General features: G+C 54.1%; 1 protein-coding gene across 2 annotated transcripts in view; it reads right to left on the bottom strand.

The window, feature by feature from the left end:
• The window catches only part of CARS1 (cysteinyl-tRNA synthetase 1), a 56,430-nt gene extending 50,615 nt beyond the window's left edge, over positions 1-5,815 (bottom strand). For both annotated transcript variants that reach the window (XM_020970754.2, XM_020970755.2), the window contains exon 1: positions 5,681-5,815. In XM_020970754.2, the coding sequence (XP_020826413.1) occupies positions 5,681-5,708 (28 nt within the window). In that variant the 5' untranslated portion in view covers positions 5,709-5,815. The remainder of the gene's footprint in view (positions 1-5,680) is intronic.
• Positions 5,816-12,362: the final 6,547 nt, after the last annotated feature.

The following is a 12,362-nucleotide window of genomic DNA, read 5'->3' as shown; positions in this document are numbered from 1 at the left end:
TGGCCTGGGCCCAGTCCTGTCGAATGCGACGTGCGGCAGCTGCCTAAGCCACGGCACGTCACCAAGCATTTATTGGGCACCTCCTGCGCCTGGCCCTCCCTCCCTCGTGGCGGTCAGTGGGGATGACCAGCCTCTTCTCCAAACACGTTGCTTCCCAGAACAGTGGCCACGGGGCTCAGACCTGTGAGCGCCCACCAGCACACATGGTGCTGTCCCAACAAGCGGATCTAAACTGTCACCAAAATGCCCTTAGCGCAATCCACGGCAGACACAGCATATCTGATAAAGGTCCAAGCTGCAAACCCCAAGCCACAGAGGCCTAGACCACTGAGGCCACAGAGGCCTAAGAGGGGAACTAAGAGGCGCTCCGGACCAAGCCCGTTATTGGACTGACGGAGGAATGTAGAGAAGGAACTTAACCCAGGGACCAGAGGTGGCTGTGGGGAGCCCGACCGAGCAATGATTGTTATTTAGAAAGGACCTCCCAGGGTCAGGGGTGCAAATAACCACTTCCTGGGTGCTATTTCTCACACTAATGCTCTGGCAAAGTGCCTTTAAGATGAGGATCTCAAAGCACCTATGACTTGCAGCACATGGCAAGAAGAATCTGCATGTCTAACAGGAGGGACAAGAGAGTGACTGCGGGGTGGCGCTGCAGGCCCCCACCAAAGGGAGATTTCTTCCCGACCGGTCCGACAGGCCGTAACTGCCATGTGTATGTAAAGCATTACACAGGATGTGAGAGATACACAGACAAGCTGAAAAACAGGGCCTGCCCTCAACGGGCTTCCATTCTGCACCAGGGGAGAGGAGACAGCAAAAGAGAAGCAAACACAAAAGTGTGAGCAGGGCTGACGGCCCAGCACCCACCCGTGCCCTTAATCGAGACCCGCTGACTGACTGGAGTGATCCTGCTAAGGCAGGTGCCCCTGAGCAGGGGATTCCCAGAGTCTGAGGGGAGGAGCGTGGGAGCGTTCCAGGTCTGGGGCCAGGAGAGAGCACAGTGGTTCGAGGAAGGGACACGAGCCAGTTTGGCTGGTATACAGAATCCACAAATTAGAGCAATTGAATGGGAGCCGTGGACTGCCTTCCACATTGTGATACTATCAGCAGACGAGCTGAGGTCAGGCCCCATGCCATGGGGGTGCCAGGAGAGCATAGCCACCCCCCCAACAAGATCACAGAGCCATCACTGAGCACAGGGGAGGAAGGCGGAGCTCGGCCGATCTGGAGGAAACTGTCGTGAGTGGGTTGGCTTCCACGTGCTGGCCACAGACTGAAAGCAGGTCACAGTCAATTCTGACTCAGAGCACAGTCAAACTGAACAGCAGCCTGGTGGGCAGTGCCACTCTGACGGTGTGCCACAGCACAGCCGAACCTCACCGAGCAGTCCAGCCCAGCCGGGCTTGTTTGCTCCTAAAGAGGAACCTAAATTTTGCCACAAGCCTTGGGGTGCTTCTGTCCTCCTGTAAAACGCACAGCCGTGACTCACCACAACTCCAAAGGAAGGCCTACCGGAGGGTGACGGTCTTATCCACTTCTGGACTTTGCTCTGGAAGGGCTTTCCCAGTCGGACTCCTTAGTGGTGCCCCAACACAAGCTTTCTGGGTCCACTGGGAAAGCTAACTGGCTCCCGCTTAAAGGGCTGCCCAGAGAAGGTAAAGAAGGAACATCTCCCTTCGGCTAGCTCCCCCCGGAGAGGTCACTGGAGGGGCCAGAGCCTCCCCACCCGCTGCCGAAAGGCTTCCCTCCTTCCCAGAGGCCAGTCAACACCACCCTGGCAGCAAAGGGCCTCCTGGAATTCCATACAGACACTACCACCGGTGACAAAGGCCAGGCACCACCAGAAGAGACAAGGGCCCAGCAGTAACATGGGCCCTTAGGCCACTCAGATCGCAAAGGAATGCAAAAACTTCATGGAAACAGAAGGGAACCAATGAACTGCTCATGACCAGAGCGTGGCATGCCAGCAACCCTGGCCCACGGTGCCACCAAGGTTCCCCTCCTCTTCCTTCCTCCTTCTCCCTCCTCCCCCCTGCACCTCCTTCCTCTCCATCCTTTTCCCTCTTCCTTCTTCCCCCTCTTCCTCCTCTTTCTCCTCCTCCTTCTCCTCAGATGCTCCAGGCATGGTGCTTCAAGGCTTCCAGGCCCCACCTCACAGCCCCCTGCACCCACAAGTCCAGTGTCGCTCTTGAGCCCTCACTCTCTCCCCAGAGGGCCATTTCTACCCTCACAACATCTCACCTATAGGACCCCTTCTCTCTACTTACACATCCCCTTCTGGGCCAAGGCCGTCACCTCACACCAGGACTGCAGCCTAGCTCATCTGTCCAAAACACGTGTGTGGGCCACGCTGCTGGCTGAGGGCTGGGGATATAAAGAATAGAGGAGATATGCAAGCAGCTATTTAGGCCCCAGAAGGAAGAGGGGCTGGGAAAGGCAATCTGGCTTCACTCTCTGGCTCTGAGACTCCAGGGGCTCTAGTACCAGAGAGAAATGCTCTGCGTGGCTTTTAAAGGGGAAGGGAAGGGAATGAACGTGTTATGCAGCGCTTTCCATATGCAGGCACTTTACAAGCCAGATCTCATCAGATCCTCACAACAACCCTGTTACCATCCACATTTTACAGATGAGCTCACTCCTGAAGACCACCCTTCACCAGAGAGCCTGGATCCCTGGGTCCCAGGTAGGGGCCAATGGGGTGCAGGACTCTATCCACAGCAGCCTCCCACAATGGCAGCCTGGCCCCTCCCCACCCCAAGCTCTTGGGACAGCTCAGGTCCTCTTGGTAACCACTTGGCCCTCGGTTCTGCGTCTCCCCGATAACCAAAAGGGCCGGACCCCATTAGCTTCTCCTGTACTACAGTGGGAACCATCCTCCTGAACTCAGTTCCACCCCAGGCAGGGACTTCTTGCTCCAAATAAAGAATAAAGAGTAGGGCACAGGGAAGCCAGGGGAGGCTGAATAGTCCAAAAGCCCCCTCACACTGCCTGCCCGCCAGCAGCCTAAGTGGGTGCCAGGGGCCGAGAAGGCTGAGATCACCCTCTTGACCCGGAAGCTCTGGCTAGGTCACGCCACTTTCCAGGGCTTCACTCCATAAAGCTGGGCCCAGGAGACTTCGGTTAATGAATGGGGAGGGCACTCATGAAGCCAACCAGAGAGAGCTTTTACGGGTTACCTGAGGCTCTCCCTTTGTGGCGCTGCTGTGAGGCCATCCCTGTCCTCTCATTACCACCCACCTGCTTCCCCATACCATCCATTACAAGGCGTCCTTCCTGACCCATGAATCAGGTGGTGCTAGCCAGCTCATAAGCCTCTGGTCTGGCACTCAGGGCCTGCCCTCTCCTCCACCCAAGCTCGGCATCCCTGGAATTTCTATTCAGCCTCCTAGGTCACCTCCTCCAGGGAGCCTGCCTAGAACCTCCCTGGTCTACACCACCCCCAGGATGGGTATTATTGTGATAGTTCCCTGGGAGGGCAGAGATTTCCCCCTCTCTTCCCCCCAGGGAGCGCAGGGCTCTAGGTCAGAACGGAGGCCAGTCATCCGTCCCCCACTTCACCTTCCCCTTTGGGAAAGGGGGGGCTCGGCCCACCTGTGCAGACTCCCTAGCACATCCTCTTCTATCTAGGGCCATTGGCTTCCAGTTGTCCTCATGCCTGAGGCAAGCTGACTCCTGCCCTCCCCAGCTTCCTTTCAGTCCCAGCTACAATGCCCCCTCCTCCAGGAAGCCTTCCCAGCCCTTCCTAATTCCAGGGCTTGCTTTGTACGACTGTAAACTCCTTGAAGGCAGGAACCAAGCATAGCTCATAACAGGCAGGTGCTTAATAAATGTTCATTGACTGGCTGATTGCTGGGAGCCACCCAGGAGTGGGTGAGGCAGTGAGGGCTGGAAAGGGCCACTCAGCACAACCACACCTTTTACACTTGGAGAAACTGAGGCCCCAAAGGAAAGGACCTTGCCAGGGTTGCTCTATTAATGGCTCTGTGATCTGGATGCCATGAGCCCTCCTCTGGGAAGGCGGCGCAGACACTCGCCTTCCCTTCGAGGTAATTCTGGTTGAGAGCCAAGGCTGGAGAGGGGATGAGCAGAGGTCACACCAGGGGTCACAGCTGTAACTTCACCCGGGTCCCTGCCCGCTGACCCAGGTGTAGACACTTGCTGACCATGGATGGTCACGCAAACAGTTCTGCAGTTCAATCCCAGACTCCAACACGGCCCTAGACAGAATCCATCCTTCGGATGGCCCACACTCGGCAGACCCGGCAGGATACCCAGGCCCCCACACGCTGGGGCTCCTGGGCACCCTCAGCGTGCTGGCATCGACTCACCGGTCTCCCCTAGCACTTTAAAAGCCATGCAGAGCATTTCTCTCTGGTACTAGAGGCCACAGGGAGCCCCTGGAGTCTCAGAGCCAGAGAGTGAAGCCAGATTGCCTTTCCCAGCCCCTCTTCCTTCTGGGGCCTAAACAGCTGCTTGCATATCTCCTCTATTCTTTATATCCCCAGCCCTCAGCCAGCAGCCTCGCCCACACATGTTTTTGGACAGATGGGCTAGGCTGCAGTCCTGGTGTGAGGTGATGGCCCTGGCCCAGTGGGGGTCCTATAGGTGAGATGTTGTAAGGCCCAGGGCTCACCCCAAATGTGGTATTCAGGAGTCTCTGCTGCACACTGTAAGTGGACCCCCATTCCAAGCCCCTGGCCCCAGACTGTGCAACCAAGGAGGGCTGGTGGCCTCACTCCTCCACACAGGGCGGGGGGCGGGGGCAGGGGCAGAGGCAGCATCTCAGCAGCAGCACCCAGCCTGAGGCAAGGGGGATGCCTCCTTCCCCTGATGTCACAGGAACCCTTGAATCTGCTGTCTTCACTTCACAGACGGATAAGGAGACCCAAGGCTGGAGTGGGGAAAGGGCAGGACAAAGCCACCCTCGCTGGTCACCTCCTCTCAGGGAAACCATTAGAGGGTACCAGGCAGCTGGGTGCCTTCATCGTACAGATGGATAAACTGAGGTCCAGGAAGGGTAGGAACTTTCTTGAGATGCCTTGGGAAGCGTTCCTCCTCCAGCACCAAGTCTGCCTGTCCCCTGTGCTCCAGGGTGGGGAGGGAAGCGGGGTGCCTCCCCCCTTCCTCAGGATCTCTGGCCTTAGTGAGCTCAGGGCCTGCTCGGCTCCCTCTCCCCCTCCAACCTGCCAGCTGTGTGCCTCAGTGTTCCCATCTCTGAAATGGGTCTACTTCCTCACACGACTGGTGTGACACTTAAGGATATGGCAAACACCTGTCTGCCCCTTAGAGAATGGGGGATGCTGGGGGACCCCAAGAGAAGGGGACCCTGAGTGTGGGGGGACATGCTGCCTGACTCTCTCTTGAGACCTCCAGGGGCAGGAAAGGGGCTCACTCCCTGCCTTCGCTCCTGTGACCCACCTAGATGGTGGGGGTGGGCTCATTCTCTGCCCTCTCTCCCCTGAACCTCCCAGATAGCTGGGCTCACTCCCTGCCTTCGCTCCTGTGATCCCCCAGACTGACGTGGGGCTCACTCCCTGCCTTCGCTCCTGTGATCCCCCAGACGGACAGGGGGCTCACTCTCTGCTTTCGCTCCTGAGATCCTCCAGACGGACACGGGGATCGCTCTCCTCCCCGCCCCGGACGTACCTCGGTACCCCCTCCCCCCGGCCCCGCGCACCTTGCTCGCCACCCGCGGCTCCCGCCATGGCCCGGCTCTTCTCCAACCTTCACCGCTTCACGTCGGGATTCCCTCTGGTCCCTTTGCCCTCGAGCCTCCCAAGCTGATGCAACCCGGCCCCGGCTCCGGAAGTCCCGCCCCGCCCCGCTAGCGCCGCTTCCGGAACACCCTGCGTTGCCAGGCAACCGCCTGACGCCACGCGGGAAAGAGAGCATGGGAGGGAGGGGAAATGCCCTGGCTCGAGGCATGCTGGGAACTGTAGTCTTCGCCCAGAGGAAGCCCCCGGCACGCCCCGCCCCACCCGGGGACCAGCTGGGGAAACCTAGGGAGACTGAGAGCCGCAGAAGCTTACCTTGTGGGAAGGGGAGGGTCCTGGTTTGCCCTTCACCCTTCAAAAATCTGGGAAAAAAAAGAAAAAACAACTATCCTGCAAAGGAGAGCATTGAACAGTGTATCACTCAACATTTATTGAGCACCTACTGTTTGTCCCCAGCTGTGCCAAGTCCAGGGGAGACAAAAAGAGGCAGAAGACAGGCCCTGCCCTCAGGGAGCTCCCAGGAGCCCTAACAAACAGAGCTGTTTTGTTATTGTCCATCCATCCCTTCCTGCCCCCATCTGGGGTTGAAGTGTCAGAGATACCAAAGTCCCGGGCCATTTTCTTACTTGGCTTATTTTACAGAGGAGGAAAGTGAGGCAAACAAGGTGAAGCTGATGGGGTGTGACCCAAGCTGAGGTCTTCAGCCCCTTGCCCCAAAGGGAATCTGATTCCTGTTTGTCTATAGGCCCCAGTTCTTATCTCCCTTTGGAAAAAGCCCCGGCCCCACCCTTTTGATTTCATTATCTATCCCATTGCCTATTCAATCTCTCAGACCTTCCAATCAGAATTCTCACCCACACCCTTTTCCCAGACCCTCCCCTGGTCACCCAAAGTCACTTTAGTGTATAAGATCTACCCTGGCCCTCATTCAGGGCTGAGAATCTGAAGCCCCAAAGGCTAAGAACCTCTCATGCCTGGCTCGTCCTCACGGGCGTTCCCTGGCCTGTGTGATTTGTCACTAATAAACTTTTTCTCTGGCTGGAAGAAGATTTGAGTTGAATTCTTACAGACAGGGCCTAGTGTCGCGATCTTGGGGTTCCCAGCACCCCAAAACTCCTAGACTTCTTCATATGGTTCCCTGACCAGGAAATAACTGCCAAATCTCAAACTCTTCTTCAGCCACGACTGGTAAGCCTCCCCATCCCCAATTCTGCCTGACGCTCTCAGGCTCTTGGTCCAGTTCCTGTGCTTGAGCACTGGGACCTGGGTATACCTTCCTCAACATAGAGGATGGACTCCCTGTCAGGAAGCGTAGGTTCAAACTTCTCAGTTCTCTCGGCGCTAGGGAATTGGGAAACTGTTGGATGTATATTTTTTTTTCTTTCTTTTCTTTTTTTTTCTTTTCCCTAAGCCCACAATGGGTCGATCCTTTTCATTTCCCAAGAATTCGCCTTTGGCCTGTCTTTTACTAAATTGGAAAAATCTTAGCTTCTGTAAAGAACTTAAAAAGAAAAAGCTGGTGCATTTTTGTAACATTGTTTGGCCTCAGTATCACCTGGAAAATTGTGAGGCATGGCCCCTTTGGGGGACATTAAGGGTAAAGACCCTCTCAGAGTTAGAAAAATATTGTCGCAGAGAAAGAAAATGGGTGGAGATTTCTTACTTAATGGCTTTTGCTGAACTTTTTAGAGATCCCATTCTCAGAAAGGATTGTAAGATGCTTGTAGCTAGAGCCACCCCGCTAGCGGTGAGTGGGGACCAAATGGACCTTTTGGACGATCCTCTCATGGCTCCTAACCTCTCTTCCCAACCTCCGTCGGCATCACCTCCCCAGCACCTATCTCCACCCCGTTCTCCTCTGGCCTCTCCAGCTGTTACTCGTTCTCCCCAGACCCCCCCCCTTCTGCTCCCCTTATCCTTCCGTTTCCTCTCCAGGCCCCTGCTCTAGAGGCTACTTCTACTCAGCCCTTGAGCAAGGGCCTTGCCCCAGCCTCTACTTCCAGAGAGACCCCCAGCTCAAGCTCTGGACGAGATTCTCAACTCGGTGCCTCCTCCCCAGACCTCTACTTTGGATGGGACCCCTCCTCAGGCTCCAGAAAAGGGTCTTGCCGTGGCGTCTTCTCCCCTGATCCCTCCCCCTCCTCCGGTGTCAGGTAATCTTCCCCCTTGCCAGCCGGATTCCTCGGCCTTGCCTGTTCAGCTGGCACTTTCCAGTCCCTCACTCAGGAGAAGTGGGACTTCCTATCTCCCTCCCTGGCAAGCCCCTGCTCCTGCAGGGCCTTCAGGGCTTTTTCCTTTAAGCGAAGTACCTGCCTCTCCTAATGGGACACTTAGGGTGCATGTTCCATTCTCCATTTCAGACCTCACCCAGATTAAGGAAAGGCTGGGTCATACTCTGAAGATCCACTAAATTTACTGAGGGCTTCAGGATGTGTCCCTACAATTCAAACTTTCTTGGGGTGATTTGCATGTCCTCTTCTCCACCTGTTGTACCCCTGAGGAGAGGAAGGGAATCTGGAAACAAGCCCAAAACTGGGGATCATTTGGCTAGCAATGACCCGACAAAATACCCCCCAGGAACAGCTGCTGTTCCTGCTAGTGATCCGGGGTGGGATTATCAGAAGAGGGAGGATAGGGGAAAGAGAGACCACATGATAATTTGCCTTTAGAAGGCCTGAAAATGGCCTTTCGAAAGCAGGTAAACTTTCAAAAGATTAAGGGAATTACTGAGGAAGAAAAGGAAAACCCTGCCCTTTTCCAAGATAGGCTAGTAGAAGGCATTAAAAAGTATACGAATTTAGATCCTGACTCTACAGAAGGGGTAGCAATCCTTAGCATGTATTTCATTAATCAATCTGCCCCAGATATTAGGAGGAAACTATAGAAATTGGCAATGGGACCCCAAACACCTCAGGCCCAGTTATTGGAGATTGCCTTTGGAGTCTTTAACAATAGGGACCTAGTTGCAGCAGAGGAGAAAGAACTCACGCAGAGGGCTAGAGACAAAGAACAGGCTCGACTCCTGGCTGCTGCCATGGTCAGGAAAAAACCCAAGGGTGTTCCTGGCAACTTGGGCAGTGGGAAAATCTGCTTTCGATGCCACCATGAGGGTTACTGGTCCAAGGAGTTTCCCTCCAGGGTGCCCTCTTGGAGGAAGCCCCCAAGACAGACACCTCCAGGACCTTGCCCAAGATGTGACCAGGAGGGACATTGGAGGAAGGATTGTCCCCGAGGTAGGAGAAGTGGTAGAGCAGCCCTCCAGTACCCTGTCCTCCATTCTTCTCAAAACTGGGGAGGACAAGGGAACCTGGGTCCAGGCAACACTCCCACTTTCTCTATCTCTCTCGCCAAGCCCTGGGCAGAAATCAAGGCTGAAGGTAAGGTTACCCACTATATCATGGCTATGTTCTTTGCTTTAACCAATTACTCTGGCCCTATTCACTCCTTGACCCATCCGGTCATGGGCATTCAAGGGATAACTGAGGGATGTCTCCAGACATACCCCTCCCCCTGCCTATTTGAGAATTCTCCCTTATGCTCTCCTCTTGCCCTGCCCCCTTGTTGGGAAGGGACCTAATGGTGAAGTTGGGGAGCCAATTTTCTCTAGTTAAGGCTCCCATCTCCCTTTTCCCTCTGTGTGCCAGATCTCCCCATGTTCCCCTGGAAGTGTGGGAGACAATTTGGGATCGGGGAATTCCTGGGCAAGCTGCTTTTGCCACCCCAGCTGTTGTTCACCTCCGAGACCCTAAGGTATTTTCCTATCGAAGTATTTGTAGCCCCAGCCAGGAGGCTTCTTTGTCCTCTGATGAGGCTTCTCTGGGCCCTGACTCACTCCCTCAAGAATGGGGCCTAGACCAGGCTAAAGCTTTTGTGATTTTACCCCTAACTCGGTCCTTAGAAGCTGCTGGAAGGCCTGCGACCTTCCTGGCAGTGGCTGCTACAGTCATTCTAATTAAGAAAGCCTTTACATTTACATTTGGCCTCCAAAAGTGGGGAAATATTTCCCTAGTTAAACCAGGAAGCTCTTTAGAATGCTCACCCCCCACACGGTAGCTCTCATCTCCATAAAGACCCCCTTCCCAATGCGACTTTCTCAGAAGTTTATGCCACCTCATTTATGCTTGCCACTTCTCTCTGGGCCACTCTCTCTGTATCTGCACCTTACTTCTCCACAGGGGAATATTCCCTCACTTGGGAGACAAACTGCATGGCCACTAGACAAGTTAACACCCCTGTGGAGGGAGGGATTTCTACTGTTCTTTTGCCCTGCGCTACCTGTGCAGACAACACTAGTGACAAGAATTTTGGGGAAGAGGTGAAACGAAGTGCCAACACACGGCAAGACCCCAGAACTACTGTTTTGGTCACTCAATGTTGGACACCCTACAAAGACTTCGGGGTGTGCACCCTCGGATTTTTAGCACCCCCCTTCTCCATTTTCAATGCCAAACAGCCCACAGTCTCTAACTTAAGGGTAAAACATGGATTTGGGGGAAATGTCCTTTGGTCTCTTAAAAAGGGAGCACACTACCTTATGACCTGGTATAACTTACAACACAAACATATTCTCTCTAACCTTACAGAGACTATTTAGCAGTTGGCAAATGTGACAGCTTATGGTCTCCGGGAAATCCAGCGATCTTTAGACTCCTTAGCAAAAGTAGTTCTAGATAATAGAATAGCCCTAAACTGCTTTCTTGCCTCCAGTGGGAGTGAATGTGCTTTAGCAAACACATCTTGTTGCATGTACATCAACACCTCTGGACAGATAGAACTCCGCACTGAACGTGTTTTGGAAAAGGCTAGTTGGGTGCAAGAAATCCACAATAACTTTAGTGGGACTCATGGGAGTCCTGGCTTTCTATACTGGTTCCTATTCTCATTCCACCGCTGATCAAATTTCTCTTGTGTTTGTTTGGTCCATATTTACTAAATATCCTTGCCAGATTCCTTTCTTCCAGGATTGGAACCATCAACTTCCAGATGACTGCTCAGGCTGTATACCAACCCAAGGATTCTAGCCTGCTGAACCTGGCATCAGCCAGGTTCTGACATTTGACCCCTTGAACGGGACCCAGAGAGGCAGGGACAGCTCTACGCCCCTGGCCAGCAGGAAGCAGTTTCAGAAGCTGAGACCTTTGCTCCTTTTCACCAAAAGAATTTGGGTCCAATTTGTTTGAGGGGGGAATGATGGGGTGTGGCCCGAGCTGAGGTCTTCTGCCCCTTGCCCCAAAGGGAATCTGATTCCTGTTTGTCTATAGGCCCCAGCCCTTATCTCCCTTTGAAAGCCCTGGCCCCACCTTTTTGATTTCATTATCTATTCCCATTGCCTATTCAATCTCTCAGAACTTCCAATCAGAATTCTCACCCACACCCTTTTCCCAGACCCTCCCCTGGTCACCCAAAGTCACTTTAGTATATAAGATCTACCCTGGCCTTCATTCAGGGCTGAGAATATGAAGCCCCAAAGGCTGAGAACCTCTCATGCCCTCTCGTCCTCATGGGCATTCCCTGGCCTATGTGATTTATCACTAATAAACTTTTCCTCTGGCTGGAAGAAGATTTGAGTTGAATTCTTACATGCAGGACCTGGTGTCATGATCTTGGGGTTCCCAGCACCCCAAAACTCCTAGATCTCTTCAAAGTGGCTTGCCCAAGGTCACATAGCTAGTACTCATATGAGACCAGATTTGAACTCATGAAGATGAATCTTCCAGATCCCAAACCCAGTGAGCCACCTAACTGCCCTAAGAAAGCTATAGACAAGAGAGACAGGAGATACTGAATAGAGGGAAGGTGCTGGAATTAGGAGGGCTGGAAGGAAGCCAGGGAAGCCAAGAGGTGGAGATGAGGAAGGACAGCTGCCCAGGCAGGGGGCGGGAAGGCAGGCCAGAGAGAATGCCCAGAAACGGAGGATCTTGTTCATGGAACAGCTAGAGGCCAGTGGATCCGAACTGAAGAGGAGGAAGGTGTCAGAAGCCTGGAAAGAGTGCAGGGGGCAGGCGATGAAGGATATTGAAGGCTGAACGGAGGAATGGAGGATTTTAAATGCGATCAAATTTGTAGATGACCTGGGGGCAACAAGGAGTTGCTAGAGTTTGCCGAGTGGGGACTTGAGCTTTAGGAACATCCCTTTGGTGGCTGAATGGAGGAGGGTCTGGAGGGGGAGAACTCAGAGGCACAGGGCGAGGGGGTCTGCGCCAGGTCGGGCTAAGTCAGAGGAGGGAAGGGGGCATATTCAGGAGGTGGTGTGAGGGCAGATTCAGCAAGACTCGGCATCGGCTTGGAGGGGTGTGAGAGAGAATGAGGAATTCAGCATGCCTACGTTTTGAGCCTGAGGGACTGGGAGGATGGTGCTGCCTTGGGCAGTGACAGAGAAGGTAGGAGCAGAAAGGGTTTAGAGGGGAAAGGAGATCTATTTTAGACACGTTGAGTTAGAGATGTCTACTGGACACCCAGTCTAAGATGGCCTGGGCAGAATGGCCCAGGGCCCAGGACAGAGCCCTAAGGACACGTCTGTCATTAGATCTGGAGGATGAGCCAGCAAAAGAGACAGAGGAGTGGCCAGAGAGGGAGGAGGAGAGCGGGGTCGGGGGAGGAGTGTCCTGAAAAACTGGAGAAGAGGGTGCTCGACAATACTAAAGG

Source organism: Phascolarctos cinereus, unplaced genomic scaffold, assembly GCF_003287225.1.
Source record: "Phascolarctos cinereus isolate Bilbo 61053 unplaced genomic scaffold, phaCin_HiC Scaffold_9;HRSCAF=440, whole genome shotgun sequence".
In the NCBI taxonomy this organism is placed as follows: domain Eukaryota; kingdom Metazoa; phylum Chordata; class Mammalia; order Diprotodontia; family Phascolarctidae; genus Phascolarctos; species Phascolarctos cinereus.
This window is presented reverse-complemented; position numbering and strand designations above follow the sequence as displayed.